This window comes from Vidua chalybeata, chromosome 1 (assembly GCF_026979565.1).
Source record: "Vidua chalybeata isolate OUT-0048 chromosome 1, bVidCha1 merged haplotype, whole genome shotgun sequence".
In the NCBI taxonomy this organism is placed as follows: domain Eukaryota; kingdom Metazoa; phylum Chordata; class Aves; order Passeriformes; family Viduidae; genus Vidua; species Vidua chalybeata.
Genome location: NC_071530.1, coordinates 101,336,532 through 101,357,554, shown reverse-complemented (window position 1 = coordinate 101,357,554; position 21,023 = coordinate 101,336,532). Strand labels below are relative to the sequence as shown.

The following is a 21,023-nucleotide window of genomic DNA, read 5'->3' as shown; positions in this document are numbered from 1 at the left end:
GTGCTGCTGTCACAGCTGAAGGATGGGATGCATTTCAGAGGGATCTGGACAAGCTCAAGAAGCTGGTGTACAGGAACCTCATGAAGTTAAGACCAAATCCAAGGTGCTGCACCTGGGTCAGGCCAACTCCTGATATCAACACAGGCTGGGGCATGAACTGATTGAGAGCAGCCAGAGGGGGTGCTGATGGATGAGAGGCTGCTCATGAGCCTCAGTAGGCACTCCCAGCCTGGGAGCCCAGCTGTGTCCCAGGCTGCATCCAAACCAGAGTATGCAGGAGGGTGAGGAAGGGGATTCTGCCCCTCTGCTCTCATGAGACTCCACCCACAGAGCTGCATCCAGCTCTGGGGTGCCCAGCACAGGAAGGACATGGACCTGTTGGAGAGAGTCCAGAGGAGGGCCAGAAAGGTGATTAGAGGATGAAGCACCTTTCCTATAAGGAAAGGTTGTGACAATTAGGGTCGTTCAGCCTAAAGAAAAGGCTCTGGAGAGATCTTATTGCAGCCATTCAGTACTTGGAGAGAGCTTATAGGAAAGATGGGGCCAAACTTTTTTGCAGAGTCTGTTGTGAGGACAAGGGGCAATGGCTTTAAACTGAAGGAGGATTGCTTTAGGTTGGCTACAAGGAAAAAGATTTCACAATAAGGGTGGTAAAACCTGGAGCAGGTTTCCCAGAGAGGTGGTGGATGCTCCATCATTGAGCATTGATGACCACACATTCAAGGTCAGGCTGGATGGGGCTCTGCACAAATCAGTCTCTTTGAAGATGTCCCTGCTGATTACAGGGGGGTTGAACTAGGTGACCTTTAGATTTTCCCTTCCAACTCAAACAATTCTATGATTATGTGATTCTATACAGGTAGAAAATATGGTCCCTGCAATCTTTTGATGATTCTTCTGCTACGCAGAAGGGTGGAAGAAACTGTTGTGAGTGGGCTTTGACGCTTGGTTAGGAAGCAGTTAGGGCTTTCCATGCATCAGGGTGGAGGAGCTTTGAAACTTTTGTTTTTTTTAACTTTCTGCAGTTACCTAAGAAGCATGTTGGCTGCATGCAAGAGAAACCGAAGTGACTTATGGGCTGTATAAAGAGAAAGGACCTCCAGGCCACTTGAACTGAATGCAAGTATTTTCAGTGAAGGTAAACATATATTTTGCACTTAAACACTACAGGAGGAACCACAAATAAAACAGAAAGAGCAGTCATGCAACAAATTTTTCCAGGAATACAGATACACAGAACAAAATTCTAATAATGGTAAAGCATTTCTATAAAAGAAAGTGCTGGATAAATATCAGAAGTCAGTATTTCTATCAAAGAAAGTGCTAGATAAATACCAGCAATCAGTTATATATATATATATATATGCATAGAAATATGCATATATATATATATATATATATATGCATTAAATACATACTGTCTTTTCAGTTGATCCATTGATTTTTTTTCCTCTTCAATTCTTGCCTTTACAGCCTTGACAATTGTAGCCTGAAAAAGCTCAGCACCCCTACATCAGAAATGGGACAAAGGAAAAGAAAAAGGAGAGGATATGTTAAATGTTTCTAAGTTTTCCTTATGGCAGCTAATCACAGGGAATTCTGTTCCCTCTATACGTGACCTTATCTACATCAAACAAAACTCATTCAGGGCCTGAAAGAAACAATCAATTGCTCTAAAATAGTAACATCTTTACGGACAATCATTTCAAGATCTGGGGCCAAATGTTGTGAACCCTACTCAGCCTGTATGTTTGTCTAGCAGCTGCTCAAGAAATTCAGTTTCCAGTCCTCAAAACATAGAACACAAGTAGGTTCAAGGCTGAGGAAGAATTTCTTGCACATCCTCAGGATTTCTTTATAGTCATTTCAACATTATAATCACCTCAATCCCCTGCCTCAGTCTGCCTGGAAGTTGTGAGCAAGGTCCAGATTTATCCAGGGCCATGGTGAGCACAGATTCAGCTTCACTTTTACCCTCTGAAAACTATGGTGCTTTCAATCTGACAATACAAACCCTTGAGCAAGTTTCAGGTGTGTCAAAAGAATATGGCTTTCCACCCTATTACATTAGAAATGTAATCAGTTCATTGATTTGAATGTTATGACCATTCTTCCTAATTTAGACATGCACTCTTAAGGCTATTAAAAGAATCCAAAAGTCTCTCTCAAAGAAGTAGCCTGTATCTAAAGCCTTTATTTTGTCAGGAATTCAGTAAGAAAAGCTACAATTTTAGAAGTCCACTCTTTCATTCTGGATGCACATTTCCCTATATAGGACGTATTTTGGTATTCAAGATTTTGCTTTATGCTGTTTTCACTGTGAACCCAGCACACCAAAAGAGGTACAAAACGAGTACAAAAATGCTATTATCCAGCATAACTGGGCATCAGCACTGAAATTCACTCCTGAACAAAAGCCTAATGCAATGTGGGGTGGAGGTGTAGGTCTTTTGGTAGCCCTCTTTACAGTGCTGAATTTTGTTTATTATAGGGAGCTAAACATGTCCCCTTCTTAAAATGATCCCTGGAAGAGGAAGATAAAACTACTTTATTTCATTACATGCCATCCAAATTTTGCCCTGAAACAGTCAGAAAGCAATGTCTGTATGTCTTGTAAGAAAAAAAAAGGCCACAATACATTTATTCCAATATTAACAAAAGTAATTTCTTGGAAATCTTATGGAAATTAAAACCAGCATTTTATTCCTCATCTGCCTTCATATTATAAACCAGAAGGATGTTTGTGCTAGTGATGGCTATGAGTGAATGCTTGTGGTGTAACAGGCCCAATGAGGTTAACACATCCTTACCAACCCTAGTCAGTGTTCAGTGATGTGACACTTCCCAAAAGTGCTCCCTTTTCTTCCCAAGCCAGATGTAAGAACTTTCCTGTCTTCTTCCTCTTGCAACATTCATTGAGACAGGATTTCTAAGGACAATTGTCCCAAACAGGCTCTGACAGCAGAATGTTTTCTTTCCAAGGCTTAGAAACTCTTCTCTCTCATGCATATCAATGTTGAGAGAATGCTGCAACACACTTTCAGAGCTTTTAATAGGAGTAGCAGATGGTATTTGGTAGAAAGAATGGTTTAATTTCTATTATATTATCAATTAATTTGTTTTCTTGTGTCAAAACTAGGTTTTTAATTATGAATTTAGCATGGATTGTTTAAATCAATGTTAAAGGAATGTTTTGGTACTACCTATTGTAAACAGTTAAGTACTGCCACCATGAGAGATTTGAGCTGTTTAATGTAATTTCTTTTAAATTTTCTGTTACCTTGATGCTAATATTTGAGAAGCTTTTATATCTGCAACCACATGAAGGAAGTAGTAACTCATGAAGACTCTTCTTTGCAGCAACAGGAAAGCAAAACATATACTGTCCCAAATGATTCCTGCTTCTCCACTGGGCAGTTTACAATCTACATTGCTCGTTGCTGGAAAAAGACACCATCAGTGTTAAGAATTCTTTCATAATGTTTAATCAATTAAATAATCCTAGCCTTTAAAATTATTTGAATTATTTTAGTTTTTCCTAAAGAAAATTGTCATGCATTTCCATTTGAGGTATACCATAATTTCTTTTACAACAAACTGAAAAGTTTCCAACAATGTGATGTCCCATGTGCTACTGTCCCACAAGTGAGAGTTAATCAGAAGTGAACCATTTGCATATAAATTCACCCTACTTTAGTAAGTACTTGAAAACAAAGAATGGAAAAGGCACAATTTTTGTTATACTGAATTATTTGATTTCAATGTTTCCTAAAATGACATATATAAATTTTTTGTTCTCTTCTCTTTAAAGTGACTTTTTCTCTCATTTCTTAATTAAGAGCACAGGAGAAATAAGTGGTTTATTTTTGTCAAAATGACTTTTTGACTGCCACCATCTAATATTTTTATTTTTCCTCTCCACAACTCAGTTCAATGCTCCTTTCCATTGCATAAGAGAAGAAATATTTGAAACTACAAAACTGCTTCCTTTGGGGTAGGAGGAGATAGGCAGAGAGGAAATCCCATTCCTCCTAGCCCTAGATTTTGGCTTGGGCTATTTCTTTATTTCTTTATTCTCTGTAAGACAGTTCTCTTGGGGATATTAAAAAATTAAAACTGGGTTTTGTGGAGCTGGACTATAAACTCCATGGCCTATGCTGCCCTATAGAAGGCAGTAGAAAGACTCTAGGGACAGGCTCTGGCTCGAAGCTGGCTTTTCAAGCAAGTAAGCCAATCTAATAGCTCTGGAAGGTCAAACTCCAAGAGCTTCAAAGCCTGCTGTGCCCAGACCCTGGAGGGGGGGTTTGAAAACCTGTGCCTAAGTTTCTGTTGCTGCCAAAATGTTTTGGATAACACAAGGATTCCTGGACACCTTTAATCCCGTAAATGTGCATCTTCATATTTACTTTCTTTTCCCCTATTCCACACTTACCTATTAGGATCAATCATGATGACTAGAATTCAGAATTTTGCTGCAGATTCACTAGGCTGAAACAGCTCTTTAAATTCAGGAAAAAACTAAACCAAACACACCAAAAAAAATGCCTGCAGGTGTTTTCAAACTGTTAATCCAGGGTGTCAGGACAAAGTGGAGACAAATTAATAGCTCACTGAGATGTGAAGGGTTTTGCTCTCCATACTTCATCCATCCTTTCTCTCACCACCATCCACAGACATTATCTACTCCATTCCTTTTATCACCACATGAGAATAGTCACAAGGAAAAAAATGCCTAAACTCTCTATGCGTGCAGAAACATTACCACTTTCATGCCATTTCAGGGAGCTGAAGTGGTTTAACCTTTGAACCACTGAACCCTGGTACACAGGGAGGAGTGGGAGCCCACACTGCACATGGGGCATGCAGCTGGGAAGTGCCCTGTCCATGCAGTGATGGTGAGCTGACCTTTTAGCTCAAGATGTACAGTAATCCAGAGTAACACATCACCTGCATATATGGGAAAATGTGTTAAGTGCCAATATCTTTGAATTGTTCATTTACAGCAAATGCTGGCTGTGGGTGGGTGTATGGGGATGGTGGTAGTTTTCTCTGTATACATGTCCCCCTTGTTTCTGTGAAATATTTTCAATATTCTGTGTTGCTAATCAATATAGGTCCAAGATTTTTCAAAAGGTAATATATCAAGGGAACATAGATATGGTAGAAGATTCTAAGGTGATTCTTTATTTATAGAAAATTCTGGAGAAAAATAAGCTGTACTTACGAATATGGTAGCCTTTAACTGTACAAGCCAGACTAAATGCCTGAATCACCCAGCAACTCTTCTGAATTAATGATTCAATGTAGCCACATGCTCCTATCTGCAAAGTAAAAGGGCAGTTTTATAAACAAGACATAGCAGTAATAAAGATAAGAAAAATTGCATCTTTCTACATTACATGAGAAATAATACAGCCAAGCAGAGTCAAATTATTCTCATTACTAAAAGAGCTTGGAGGAAAGAGTGGCTTTACCAGTGACACACAAACTAGTCTTAGACAGAATTTGATGTTTTGATTATTAGTGAGATAGGAGGTATGAGGGGCTTGTTTGCGTTTTTGCACAGAAAGGGACACACCTGGCATTCGATGCAATGTGACAACTAAGCAACTTTTATAATTCACTGACTTAATCTTGCAAACATACATGGACAAATTTAAGACACATGTAGCTCCACTGAATTCCCAAGCATAAAATGAAGCACATGTGTAAGCATTTAGAACATTTGCAAATTCAAACCACACATAAATCAATTTTATTTCAGCATAGTGACTTAACTAAATGTAAAAAGAAAAATGTCCGTTCTTTGCAGTCCAGCACTAAAACTGTTCAAAGTTAAAAAGTAACTGCCAGGAATAAATCTAAATTTATCTTTCAAAAAGATTTAAATTACTGGCTTGTCTTAATCACCTGTCAGTACCACTGCAAGAATACATACAAAAGAGTTCATTAATGCAAGAAAAATCTTTCATATTTTGCAGAAGAATTTGACATTTAGTTATCAAATACATCTGTTTCCACCTAAATTTCACACTAGTTCTAAAGAAAACAGGAATGGAGTTTGTAACTTTGTAGTCCACCTCGCTAATTACATTACATCACACAACTGCATCTTGTACTAGTTTGAAAATTCTTTATTTAAATAAATTGTCTAATTAACTGTGCACTACTTATCAACAGTATGACTAATTTTGCACTTCTTACTCATTTTTCACTCCACTTTTTATGAGACTTCTGAGGAGAGACTTCATTAGGCAAAGAGACCAGAATCTGGCCCTTTGAAAGTAGCTTGTGAGCTTTTACAAAGCTCAACTGAGCACATGGGCGCACATTTTCCTATGATGGATATGCACTGCCATTCCCTAGCAATGCTGAATTGAAATGGAGACTGCTTTGTGCTTGCGGAAGGCTGTAGTCCCTGAAAAGGATTTTTAATGGCCACTCAACACACTATGCACACTTCCAATGAAATGGAGGGCAGAGGAAAGGCAGCAGCTCCCTACCGACAGGATATTCTTCATGGTGATCACGAAGACGTTGTAGGCAATCAGCCAGTCCCAGTAACGCAGAATGCTCCTAATGGGCTTCAGCAACAGGTCTCCACCAAAGAGAAGGAAATAGAAGCAGGCCACCAAGTAGCCCATACAGAATATGCTGATCCTTGTGGTTCCCGTGATGAAGATTATGGTAAGCACAAACCAGAAGAGGTAACTAAATATTATCACCTTATACATGTCTAAGTAGGACCTAGAAGTAAAATAAGGAGAAAAAGTTACCATTTTTTTTCTGAGGGCAATGTTATCTATCCTCTTTCTGTACTACTGGCTGACACTTGTGCCTAAGGTCTTCTGGGCATTCCCACACTTCAGTATTTTTGCAGGCACTCACGCCTAACACCACAGTCAGGGGGTTTGGCTCATGCACAGGTCTGCCTAGCTCATACATTTCACTCCAGCTCCTTCCTGTGCGTAAGCACCTTGCTACACCTGGTCAGGGTGCTGTGCTTGCTGCAGGATCAAGCCTTGTACCGTGGAAGGGAGGAAAACCCGTTCTTACCAAAATTCATGGTAGAGGGATATTATCTGCAATGCCATATATGAAATCTAAAGGCTGTCTGAGGATCATCTTTCAAGAAGTCTGAGAAATAGTATAGCAAATCTATTTTAAAAAGCCAACTACAGTACACCACTGCAAACAATTCCATATTTATTGATGACTTCTAGGGAATTCAGCCTGGTCAAAAGACTAGTTTTCATAAACAGCTGCTAAAAATATCTTCCTCTAATGGAGATCAACTGCAAAAGTTTTGAGGGGCAAAAGAAAAAGGTTTCTACAGAACAGAAATGTGATAGAATTTACTGAAACGTTTTCCATGAAGCTCTGAGAAAGAGCTATCTAAAATCAGCCTGGCCCACAGTGGGAAAGAGAGAGAAACAATTCGGTGTTTTCAGATTCCTTAAAATGTTGACTTAATATTGACTCAGTGAGCTTTCAAACAAGAATATCTGCCAAAGCCAATACCAAATACTACATATAGCTAAACACTGCAAAACCAACTAATTCTTAGTTTCCTCCCGTTTAAAATGTTTTGATTCCAAATCTAACTGTGTTTTCAGAGTCTGTTCACCAAGGCTGTGTAACTACATTTGTCAGGAAACCAGGCAGGGAGACAGAGCTATAGGAGTGCACATATACCTAAGCCAAACCATGTAAGGAGCAAATTAACTAAATGCACCGTATGAAGCCACATAAAAAGGCCCCTGCTGCTTGATGTTTTCAGGCTCAGAACCTTCTAGGAGTATGTATTTATAGTCTTACATTTATAGGCCTGTATTACACATTTTACCAGAGAGGCATTTAATGAAAGGTAAAAAGAAAGCTCCTTTTTGTTTGTTTCCTGCAAATATTTAAGAAATTTGTGAACTCTAAAAATATCATGACTTTGGGGATGTTATTGGGTTCTGGGTGATAAAACATTAACAAAGAATCAATATGCCCTGGGACAATAAAGAAGACAAAAGTTGAAGAGGTCTTCATTAACTTGATGTACACTAGAAATTGTGCTCTCATTGTTTCTCCAGAAAATAATATTCTGTCTGATAGTCCTTTAATAATAATTATTGGTGTGTGGGATGGCTAGGAAGAGGTCACTTTCCTGACACTGCTCTATTTCAAAAGGCTTGTCCTTTGCTACCAACAAAATGCATCAGCATATTTTGAGAAAAGCCCAAAATAGAATCAAATTGATCCAAAAACCAGCAATGTGTTAATACTCTTCAGTAAAAATGATCTCTGACTCTTAGAGACAACCAGGACTGTCTCAATCCAAACTTCCCAACATATACATGTGGCACTTGCTTCAGTCATAATCAGAAGCAGGTATCACTCTTAGATTATAACTTCTGGAAAATAGAGAGAGTATGAAAAGGAAGACAATAATCTAACTATTTTTTCGCTATAATGGTAGCCATTTGCTACATTTTAACAGTCACCTAAAATATTAAATACATCTGTTCTTCTTATATCCAAAATATACACTAAATATAATAGCCTTGTGCATCTCTAAACCAACCAAACAACAAAACCTCATGTAACAAAAAAATTCTCAGAAAGGAGGAGGCACTACAACTGTGTCAAGTGACAAATTATGTAGTCCTTAAAGATGGAAAACATTCTGACTTTTATAGCTGTGCAGTTACAAGCAAATCCAACAATAAAAATGGCTCCCAAAAATTAATCTTGGAGTGGACATCTCAAAAAAATGGTGTTTGAACACTCCAGCCAAAGCACACCTAAACAATGAAGACCACCAACCATCCAAGGTACTTCTGTGCTATCCCAAGAAGGTTGTCACATTGAACACAATGGAGAGAGCCACTCAAGTTGTTTCAGATAGATAAAAATTTTCCTCTAATCATGTTTCTTTCAGTTACAATATGCAAGACCTTGTCTGTTACAGCACAGAGTCATGCATGCCCCTAATTTTCACTAATTGATATGGATATGTCAAGTTCTGTAAGAGCAGGAACAAAGACATGTCTTGGTGGGGAGTCCTCTACATGTTACCTCTAAAATAATTTGACACACTCTCATACATAAATCTTTAAATTCTGTCTCAAAGCCCAGAACATTAGGAAGTGAGGAATTTCGGTTCCTTGCTCTGGGATCATAATGCAATAGTGGGAGGCTGAAGGACAAAGACACCCCAACAGTTAAAAAGACCCTACACAAACCCATGAGGACAGTTGAGGTGCTTACCCTCTGTTTAAAAGCTTGTACACAGACAGGAGAAAATGCTAAATCTTGGATAGCATATACTGTGATTTTATGCTTTCACTGCAGACCACACAGATTGTTAGTTTAATGTCATGTAAATCTACCAAACTCTCATTTTCTAAGTGTTCTTTAAATCTCCCTTCATTCAACAAGAGCAAAAGGCCACCCTGAGGATGTGATATTTAACAATACACCTTAGAAACCTGCACAGCTGGTTCCCAAGGGGACAGTCCCACCCCTTGTCATCCCTTCAGCTCTGCATTTCAGCCTCTTTTTTGGCTTTGGTTCTTTGAAATGGCTTCAAGAAGAAAATTTGCAAAAGCTTATTTACTTTGAGGGAGGACAGAAGGAATGGATACTTTTCTGTTCAATTAGCCTCTGATCCAACTCAGTGCTGGTGTGATGAATGCAGAAAGGTGGGAGGGTGCAGTGGGAGGCTAAGAACACAGTCACCCATCCAAGTAAGATTAGCCACTACACCAGTGCACCAAAAGCATCTGACTACGGCTTTGACTACTGCATGACAGCCTCTGAATGAGAAATTATGCAGAAGAAGCCCAAAAGATTAATGAGAAATAAAACCCACTGATTTTCCAACCATGTCATTAGTAGAACCCACTAATACTCTGGATAACATTTTGGAAAAAATTACCATATCAATTTGCTCAAAACTAAGGAAGACAAAGTCTGAAGTTCATTCCACACATCCATCAAAGCTATTTTAACTTCAGATGGCTCTCTATATCAAATTATCTGGTTTTTTTTTCTGAAGTTTTATTTGTCTTACCATGATTGTTTCAATATTTTATTTCCACAGGAATTAAGTTTTAACTGTAATACAATCCAGCCTGTTGCAGAGAGATTGCTCTAGGTGTAGTTGTTTTCCTGGCATGTTACACAATGTGTTTGGCTATGACCAGCCTAGAGTCTGGACCTCTGCCTGCAGGCACCAAGAGGTGCTGATGCTGCAGCCAATAATCCCTTTCAGGAAAGGTATTTGTCCTCAGCCAAATGTCCTCCTTTGAAATTGAGGGGAAGAACATACTTCTGCTTACACACTGGTGAGAGCCTTTTCTGGTGATGGATGCAGCTCACGGCTTCTTCATGCTGGAGGAGCTGCTGTTTCGTAGCTTCACTGTTTTTCCTTAGCAGCCCCCTGTTTGAGTGTGATACCCACCTTCATATAACCCCAAGGCTCCTCCTGTAGCCTTCCTCTGATGACATATTGTCCCTATACATATGTGTTCAGTAAGCTTCACCTACTCCCAAATTTCTTCTTTCTTTCTTCCGTATCTTCTATTCCTTACACTCTTAGCAGCCTGTGTGACCCTGCATCAGGGCTTGTTTCCCCTTCTAATCTCAACACTGCTAATGTTCCCAACCCAGCTTCCATCTTTAAACCCTCCCCCAGAGCTCTATTTCAGCTTTGTTTTGTTGATTTTCCCTTTGCCAATAGCAACGTTTAATCTTCGGAGAACTACCTCCCTTATTTCAATGGACTTCTTCAAATCTAGTATTGTGGATCCCTAGGTCTTAGTTCCTACTATTTTTATTAAATCCTCTCAAGGAACTGATATTCTTTTACAATTACTTTCTTACCAGAAAGTAATTTCTACATGCTTGTATCCACCTTAAAAATACCCAAATTCACAACTGTGTTATTTGTTGAGGCTCATTTTTTTTAGCAACAGAATATTTATCTGTTTTAAATATGACAGGAAGCCTGTAATGTTCATTTGCAGGTCCTATCTCACTAACCTAAGTTGAAACACAGTTCCAAAACTGGCATTACAGCTGCCTTTCAGACATTTTACCTGACTCCCCTCATGATGGTTCCCAGAGTACAGGTATTAAAGGAGACAGTTCAATGACTGTTTCTGCTTCTAAGTTAAAAAAAGCAGATTACAATCCCAAGCTTTTTTTTTTTGCCTGACAATGTCTAAGAGAATGTCTGAAAACTGCTTGGGAACTGAAATGAGAATTTTCCAGCATTAGAGACTGTGGGAAAGGATTATTCTCAGTGAGGTTGCTTTAAATCCTGTGTCGTTCTAAAAGCTCCTATTTCTATTCTTTGTTCTTATTTCTTTTTCAAAGTCCTTTGGATGTGCACTCCTTTGGGGTCAAGCACATATCCCCTGGGAAATCTGGGGGTGGAAAGACAAGAAAATTTCAGGAAATCTCTTACTTAGACTGTATTTATCAGTGTTGAACACAAGTATTTCTCCAGAGAGAAGAAAATGAAGCATTTTGGAAATATGTTCTTCTTCTGCCATTGTTTATGTTGCAGTTAAAAGTTTTTTTTCCATTTCTAATAGAACAGTGAACAAGTAGTATCTTCTCAAGCAAAGTGACACTTCAGAAAGGGTGCTTTGGTCTGCAGCTGCCATTCTTTTACATAGCAGTAAATACACATCGGGCTTCTCAGAAAACACAAGAATACCAAGCACAACTTTTAATTTTGTTTTTTTTTTTCTTCTGCTTCATAATTTATGCATAACCAGGTTGTCTTCTCTTACTGTTTGGCTCTTTCTGACTGACTTTTGGAGAAATTCCATTATTAATTCCACTTGCTTGGATAAGGTTTGAACCTAGTTCTTGCCCATGTTACTAAATGTTTAGGCCATTCTCAAACTTCTCTTGAAAAGCACTAGAAACGTTTTTAGACAGAGCCCTTTCAGTTCCAAATTGTCTTGGATGGAGGCCAGATACACACATTTTCTTCTGAGGTAGATCTTCAGTAGATTACCCAGAGCTTGAGAGTCCTTCTTTTAAAGATTTATAACTCCTAATAAAATATTCAGTCACCTTAAGGTACTGTCATTTATTGGTCTATCTACTGGTGATTCTTTGAAGAAAATTAAGCATTTAGGATTGCATATGTGCAATGTCACCTCTCTAAAATAACATAATCTAAAGTCTGGGATAATCTATATTGTAGTGAAAGCATTGAAAGAGACACTTAAGAGCTCAAAGAAAGGTAAGATACTTTAAAGAACACAAGAACTATTATGCAGTTCTTACTAAAGAAAGGTCTGTTTATACTTAGGGACACCATCCTACATGTTCCCATTACACAATCGCAGCTAACACTACAAAAAAAAAAAAAAAAAAAAAAAGAGAGAAGATATAGCTTAAAAGTGGGTGGAAGGAAAACCTGTAAAACTACAGATGAGTGAGCCTTCCCTCTGTGTTTGGGAAGACCATGGAGCAGGTCTTCATGGAAGCAATGTTAAGGCATATGCAAGACAAGAAGGTGATCATAGCATGGCTTCACTAAAGGAAAATTGTGCCTGCCCATTCTGGCAGCTTTTTATGATGGAATGACTGCAACGCTCTATAAGGTCAACATATAGAGAAATGCAATCTACCTGGACTTTTGTAAAACCTTCAAGATGGTCCTACATGACATCCTTATCTTTTTAGACTGGAGTGCCATGGATTTGACAAATGGGCTATTCAGTGGATAGAGAATTGGCTGAATGGGTGCAGCCAGAAGACTGGGGACAATGGCTCTTTGTGCAGGGCGAGGCAGGTAATGAGTGGTGTCTCTCAGGGCTCTGTCCTGGGACAGGTGCTTTGAAACGGAAGGTCCCTTCCATTTCAATGCATACCAGTCTATGATTCCATGATTCCCTGGCCAAATATCTACGAGAAAAGATATTATAAACAGGAATATCTTTTGTTCCTGAATGTGTTAATTAATGGGTTTTCTAGTAATTCATGATTCATTTTGCAAACAAAAATATCCCTGTTCTTTTCTCTTTCTCTGCCTTGTTTTCCTTCTTCTCCTAATTCACACAACAAAAAATTGTCACACGCAATTGTTTCACTGATTTTTGGCATTTAGGTGAAACAAATATAAAGTGACTGCAGTTTATTTGTTCAGCTCACTTCCACTAATGGGTTCTTTGATTTTCTGGGGCTTTTTGTGCTCTCAATCAGCAATATTACCTACTTCCTAATACATGCGGCAAACTCCGAATTAAATGGTTCCATATTGTTAATCACTTCTCCACAGGTCTCCTTGGTCAGCATACACCCATCAGTGTGTCTGAGTGGATGTCCTGCCACCAGTGGCTTCAAGTTGATGCATACCATGCACATGAACCAAACCACAGAAATTAACCCAAAGGATTGTGGAGGGGCAGAAGGCCAGTTCGGCTTGAATTTTGCTTTCCTGACTCTGATTACGACCCCAAATCTTCAAATATCCTCTGTGTTTCAAAGTTTCATGTTTGTCCATTTGGGAATATCTTACACAGATGACCAGAATTACCTATCAGACTCCAGAGAACATTGAAAAGATCCCAAAAGAGGCTGTTTAAAAAACAATGATTTTCTTGCCTTTTTCTCTTCCAAAGACAGCTTTAAAACATATTTCCATCAGTAATGAGTTTTTTTTCAGAATGATTTTGTTTCTGGACTTAGGGAGGAGAATTCAATCTTTCTGTCAGAAACCAGTGATGGTTTTTACCAGTGACTAAACATCAGTGTGCCCAATGCAACTCTTGCACCAGCCTTTGCTAAGATGGACACAACTTCAGGTGGCAAGAGAAAAACTCCACCACATTTCCTCTCAACCAAGCCCTATTTGTCAGATATCTTTTAGAAAGCATTCTCACTTGATGAAGCCTTTTGAAGAATGATTAATACTTCTCCCTTCCTGCTTATGTTACTGAATCTAGAGCACTGGGTCCGTTGTGTAGACTGGAAATTCTCAAGGAGGAGAAATGTTCAACCTTTGCCCAGTAGCAACTATAAATCTCTGAACAAATGAGTCAATTGAATGTTTCAATGTAATTGAAATAGCAGGATCATCCTAAAGATCTTGAGTAGGACTTCTAGTAATACTACTTGTCTGGTAAAAGAAGTAAGTGTCATCAAAAGGGAAATTCTTATGGAAATTAGTTCTAGACATTTTTGAATTCTTGTCATACTCAGATATCTGTTGGTAACATGCATTCACAGATCAAGTCTGACAGAACATTACAGCTAAGAAATATTACTCCTCCCATTTACTCATGTGATACTGCACAAACTTTCAGAGACAACTTCAAATAAGAGCATGTCCAGCAAAATTTAGAAGAGCTGAGCTAATCTGTGTTTTCTGAAATGATCACACAATGGAACAGTTCCATTGTCTGAAGGCAGTTCAGAACAGATTGCCTAAAGCTCTGCCCCTTTATGTGTTATTCATCTTCTTAAACAACCTTGTATGCAATGCTCAGGAACAGGAGGACATGTCAGTTGTCCTTCCAAGACACTTTTATGGTTCTTATGCCTAGATGAAATAGCACAAAGGACAGTTTGTTAGAGTATTATTTTGATTGTGCTTAGACAACAACTCAGCAGGACACAACTGATGACTTTTTGGGATTAAACGCATACATGGGAAACTGCAGAGTACAATGAATTCTTGCTAACACATCTGTGTTTGGGGGGAAACCAGCAGAGCACTTAAGTCCACCATAAATGCTGCCCCACTGGGCATTCATGGAGGGAAACTCAGATTTGAGTACTAAGATTTTTTCTGGAGTTGGAAATATAGAGGGTTAGATTAATCTAACAGCCAAACTATTCTTTTTTCTCAAACTTTCTAAGTCCACATGTGCACAGATAGCACGCAAGAACTTGTGACCTAAAGGTGAATATTTTGCAATGTGTCAGTTGTCTAAGACAGTGGTGGGACATGACAATCTTAAAGGTCTTTTCCAAACTAAACAAGTCTATGAATCTGTGAATGCAGACTTTCAGGCAAATTTATCACTGAACTTCTCTGGAGAGCGCTTAAAACAATCATCAGTTTTAGGAAGACATGTTTGCATCCACCCTATTCTAAACCAGATGCTGATTACCCAGAAATTAACTATCTGCTCTCTCATACAGCAGTATGCTAGATGGGAACATACATGAATACCAATTCCAAGTAAAATTGGAAGCTGTGAGAATGACTTTTAGCCTAGTGAACTTTATGAAAAGGAGGTGCTGTATTTTCCAAGTGTTTAAGATTCAGTTTTTACCGGCAGTGGATGAAGTCAGGAACAGGATTATGCTGGCTAAAAGATGCTGCATCGAGGTTCATGCAAATTTCCACATTGTCTCCAGCCATGATTCGTACTGCAGCTTTATTTTCATCCTCAAATGTCTGCCTTTGCAAGGATGCACACAGAAGCAGCATGAAGTCATCTAGGACAAAGTAGTGATTGCAAGGAAAAATTCAGTCATCAACATAGGTTTAAGGAGAGTTGTGATGTATTATAATGTAGTTACCAGACTGTTCTCCCACACTTTGAACCTCCAAGACTGAGTGGCTTTCAATGCATTCAACTCTGAATTGAAATTTATTAATGTATTTACTTTTTTTTTACCTGTCATTGTCTATGACTTTTATGGAGAAATAAATGAGAAAAATTAATACATTTTTATATTGAATTATTCAAAAAGGGATACAGGAAAAGCAGATGCAAAAATTACTAACTCTGTAATTTTTTCTACTACATTCAAAGCCATGCTTAGTATTCAATCACCCAAAAGATCTGTCGTCTTGCTGCTGAAGTGTATATGAAAGGCTGGCTTCAAATTCCACTGTACAGATGATTTAAGCAGAGGACATGCAAACACTTTATAACAATGCACTAAAATACTTACACACAAGGAAGACAGGGTTTGGTCTCACAATGAAGTCTGGAAAGTATAACCACTTTATGATGTTGGAGTTGAAGTTGGCATTGCCACTTCTCCATGGATAGTCTGTGTGGCAGGAGCATGCAAAAATTCAATCAGTATGTCATGACAATTAATTAATCCTTTTCTTCAGAATACTTACCAATTTTCCAGCATTTTTTCTATAAAAACAACTAGCAGTAATTTTACATAAAGGGTGTCCTTACCTTTACAAGGAGCAGGTGGGATGCCAATGCAAAGGAAGTACTGGAATGTAATGATGCATGTTAGAAAACAGCAATATTTTGGCCAGATCTCTGCAATAGCTTTTCTCCTACGTCGATACAATACAGCAATCAGCCAGAAGGCATGAATCATTGCATAAAAATCCATCCTTTGACCAATTACATTCACTGACAGAAGAAAACAGGTCTGGAAATGAAGTAAAGAAACATAAAGAACTTCTACAACCTCATGACTAGTCAACATAGCAATAATAAATTATTGTAGATCCTGACAGAATGCTTGGATGTGCCTGCGTCTGACTGCAGGAACCTTGTGCAAAACAACATGCTCCAACAGCAACTTCCACCACTCCACCCAAATTTTTGATACTCTTCTATATGTGATTTCCATTATGTGATATCTAAAGATACCAGAAGGAAAGAGCCTTGTCACAATAGCCAGTGGGTGAAATGTTTAATCGTTGCCAAGCAAGGAATGCATTGCACAGCCACATATTTTGATAGGACATATAGATGTGGAAAAGAAGAAGAACTATTAAGATTGGTAATAACTAAAACATCTCCTCATGTACGAAATGGACAAGGCATTTAGACCATACAGCTTCTATCGCTGATAGACATATCCAGTCAATTCTTGCAAGACGCTTTAGTTTTCCATCATTCTAAAGGCTCTGCATTTCAGCATTTCTGTTCTCTGAAAGCTTCACTGAAAGCAGTCCCTTTACTCAGTTCAATGAAACATTGTTTCGTTGAAACAGTTCCATGAAACATTTTTCCATGAAACACGGAACTTCCATGAAAATTTGTGAAAACTTCATTTATTCAGCACACTATGCTATTTTGGCTTTCTCTCTCCCCAGATTAGAATGATTTAAAATTATTTCCCAAAGGAAATAGATTGCTGGGCTTTTAAAATTTTTATTCATTCTTAATCCTCAGATGGCTGTGACACAGTTTACTCCATTGATCACAGTGATGGTAATGTTTAACAGATAGGTCAAGAGCATCATTATGATTAAATTTAGGATGCATTACTCTGGGAATTGCTCCCTTCAGATAGGCATAGAAAATTGTGAAAAATCGCTATTTATGGAAAGATTTTTTGAAAGTACATTTCATGTGCACATGAACAAGCAGACAAGGTAAGGGAACAGAGATGACTAACATGAATGATGACTAATAAGCCTGTAGATGTCAAACATAACCCAATCTACTATTCAAGAATAACACATTCAAAAGGTTTGGAATGTTAATCTAAAGAAAAGTAATACATACTTACCTCCAAACCAAACTTGTAGAAGAAGTAGTTTATGAAATACTTGACACAGTTTACAAGTCCATCATCCAGATGTGCTCTTGTAATATCATGGAAAATGGTTTTAGTCACAGGTGCAGTGAGGTTATTTCGACATCTGTAGTATTCTTGGTGACGGTAGATTGTAACTTCAAAGGCCAGAATAGCCAGCATCAGTAAATTATTCTATGGGAGACACAATCAGGAGAATTTTAAATAGAAGTCAAAGCCACAAGAAGCTATAAAATTTTCTGATAAGTATAAACCCATTAATACTCAAATTGATGTTATCACTGAGGACTTCTGCACTCCAAAATGCAATGGCACCTATTCACAGCTACTATGATTGAAACAAATTAAGGTTCACACCAATTTTTGGATTTTGATTAATCATACAGACATCCAGAAGACACATATAAAGACATTAATTAAAAAATACTATAGCAAAAACTAGTTGTGGAAATGAAGGGAAGGAAAATGTCATCAATGTGCCCTCTCATATTTCATAGCTTCTCTTAAGGTATTATGTTGTTTTTTTTTTTGTTTTTTGTTTTTTTTTGGGGGGTTTTTTTAGCACTGAGTTGGTTCAGAGGCTAATTGAACAGTAAAGTATCCATTCCTTCTGTCCTCCCTCAAAGTAAATAAGCTTTTGCAAATATTTTTTTTTTTTTTTTTTTCCAGGAGATAGAAGAAACAAACATACACAAAAGTAATCTACAGAGGTTTAGATGTCAAGCACTAACTTTCCAATACAAGGATGTTGGGTAGAGCAAATTTAACCTAGGCACTCTTTCACACGAACAGTCTGTCAGTCTTCTCTCAGGCACAGCTCCTTCTGAACCAGATTGACCAGGGTGCAGGTGGCTATGAATTGATTTTTTATTTATCTCAGGAGGGACACCTGCCATATGCTCAAGAGAAGAGGTACTAACTAACTCCAAAAGCTGGTTAAAAAGACCAGCTCAGAGAAAGTCTCTCAAGGAAGTCATAACAGAAGCAGAAGTGGCAAACTCTAGATCTCTGTTCTCCGAGGAATATTTGGGACAAGAATATCCTGAAACATGTGCCACTGGGATTTTTATGTTTTCTGTCAACCTTCAACTGTGTATATAGAATGTTGGAGATTATTTAAATTAATAAGAGGTATGGTTTTCCCCAGGACTTGGTACATTTTCATTTTAAGTAAAGTTTTTTAATCAAGACAGGAATAATAAAATATTGCTCACAGGCATCAACCAAAACAAATAAGAAAAACAAACGACATCCATTTAGTAGTGTTTAAATGAATGACTCTCTTAACTCATTATATTTTCTAAACTGTGGCTAAGGAATAAGCACTTAGAAAAATTAACTTCTAGCACACACTGTCATTCAGGGCAATTACTCCAATTAGACCCATCAGTCCTTTGGTACCTGAAAGCCATGTACCTCTTAATTACTTAGAGTTCTTAAATATCACATTTCTTAAAGAGCTTTTAACAGATGGTAGAGTCCAAAAGTGATAATTCTGCATGAACTTAATTGCTACTGGATCCCTTCTGGAATAGTTCTGTGTAACCGCTGTGATTTTCTGTTGCCCCTTTCCCTCTGTACTTCTCTATTATCAATGGTTTGCATTACATTTTTTGTGTGTGTGACAGATTATGTTTTTCAAAGACAATGCTACTTTCATCACAAATAAGAAAATATTTGAATACAAATAACAAAGAAGTTACCCTTAAGTACACAAGAAGGGGACTAGATTTTCTCAATCCAACCCACTCCGAAGGATCAACTGGCCCACTGTAGAGCACTGAGGTTTTCAGCTCTTCTAAATTGACCTTAGTTTCATTCTCTCCTGGCTAAAAAGAAAATGCAGCAGTTATAAAACATGACTTTAAGACTGCTTGGGAAGGGTACAATAAACAACAATAATACATCAGGTGAACTGTTATTTTTGTACTTCATATGCTTCCTTTTGCTCTCCTTCACTGAAGAAGAGAGCAGTCAAACCTTTTTAATACGCATTTGTACTCACCAATGTACAGTTTCTGGAAAAATCCTTGGGATCAATAGATGTGAGCTGATACAACATTTTGCAGACAATAATCACACATGTCCAAACAGTGCAGATACTTGATGCCAGTGGGCGAAACTGAGCATATGGCAAAGCAAGAGCCCAGGCAATTAAAAACACAAAGTTAAGTAGAGACACCTGAAAACACAATAACAGTACAGAAATTACATGGAGCGACAAAAGAACTGAGAAAATTTGACCTTTTCCACAGCAGATAAAAAAAAATAATCATTTTAAAAAGGGGAACATGCAGAAACTTTGAGGAAAATACTGAAAAAAAATTACAATACCCACAATAACACAGACACAAAGTAGTAAGTGAAGAAGGAAAAGCTTTACTGTTGGTTTAGGAAGAAATTTACCGCCTACATAATATTAATACTATTGGATCAACAAAACTCCATATCTTCCTTATCAACAGATATGAAATACAAAGGACCACATGCAGCTTCTGCTGCTTTAGTACATATGAAACAGAGGTAGCACAGATCTGTGTGTCTGTGCAACTGACCTTCATCCTCTTAACTTCTCCCCACAAAAAAAAAAAAAAGTGAGAAAAGTGGTATCTTTTTGTTGTTAGTGAATCCTGTCTTACTACACTGTTCAAGAAATGGCTTTGTCACATAGAGAACTCACATTTCCCACACCAAAAGCACAGCTGAAAGTGTTGCTCCCTTTTTCTTCAGGCATAGTTCCACATTCTTGTTTCTTAAGCACCAGACCAAGTTTAAGCAATTTTCCTACATTTACCTTCCCAATCCTTCGATTCCTTCCATCCTTAGATGGTGCTCACAGACACTTTGAGCAGGAGAGGGGGTATGTATCTTAAATCCAAAGAATTGGACTAATAAAATTTTAATACTTGGAGAAAAGGTGGGGGCTGAGACTCTTGAAACAGAGGGAATGTGGAAGATGTCAAGGCAGCTTCCCAGCAGGTGAACAAACCCAGCTGGATCCCACAATTTCAGTGAGGTCTGACAGGAGGAACACCTGCGTGTGTAACCCCATGACAGATGTTGTCACGCTGTGTAAGAGTTTGACAGTGGGTGTTTACTTGCCTCTTTCACTGTGACCCAGATGATGTAAGAGGAAACAATTTTGATGATATGCAGCTCCAACAGCCACCACACGAAGACTTGCATCTTGTGAAAATACTCCAGGAATTTCAGAAACAGCACTGTAAGGCGGTCGATCACCAGATGCCACTTGTTCCTTAAGTCTGCAGGGATGTTCAAGCAGAACCATTGTAAGGACAAAACCAGAAGGTCTCTGTGAAATGGAATACTCCACTAGACAACAACCATCTTTCTGCTTCTCTTCTCTTAGAGTAAGATAAGATGGAGGATAAAGGCACAGCTCAGTGGTTAACTAAAAGTGGGGTGGAAGCCCACTTTGCTGGGGTGCTTTCCCTTCTGACCCACATTCCCTGGAAGGATTCCACACTTCAAAAGCAGCAGTGGTGGCCTCCCTTGCCAATTTTGCTTTTATT

The 21,023-nt window shown here is 38.3% G+C and overlaps 1 protein-coding gene across 1 annotated transcript in view; it reads right to left on the bottom strand.

Annotated features, from left to right (window-relative positions):
* PIEZO2 (piezo type mechanosensitive ion channel component 2) overlaps positions 1–21,023 on the bottom strand; it is a 234,887-nt gene that overhangs the window by 46,877 nt on the left and 166,987 nt on the right. The window contains exons 20-30 of the mRNA XM_053956157.1: positions 20,593–20,753; positions 19,496–19,672; positions 19,194–19,319; positions 17,464–17,664; positions 16,167–16,371; positions 15,925–16,026; positions 15,297–15,462; positions 6,504–6,747; positions 5,225–5,321; positions 3,281–3,440; positions 1,419–1,508 (exon numbers count right to left, since the gene is read on the bottom strand). Of these exons, the coding sequence (XP_053812132.1) occupies positions 1,419–1,508; positions 3,281–3,440; positions 5,225–5,321; positions 6,504–6,747; positions 15,297–15,462; positions 15,925–16,026; positions 16,167–16,371; positions 17,464–17,664; positions 19,194–19,319; positions 19,496–19,672; positions 20,593–20,753 (1,729 nt within the window). The remainder of the gene's footprint in view (positions 1–1,418; positions 1,509–3,280; positions 3,441–5,224; positions 5,322–6,503; positions 6,748–15,296; positions 15,463–15,924; positions 16,027–16,166; positions 16,372–17,463; positions 17,665–19,193; positions 19,320–19,495; positions 19,673–20,592; positions 20,754–21,023) is intronic.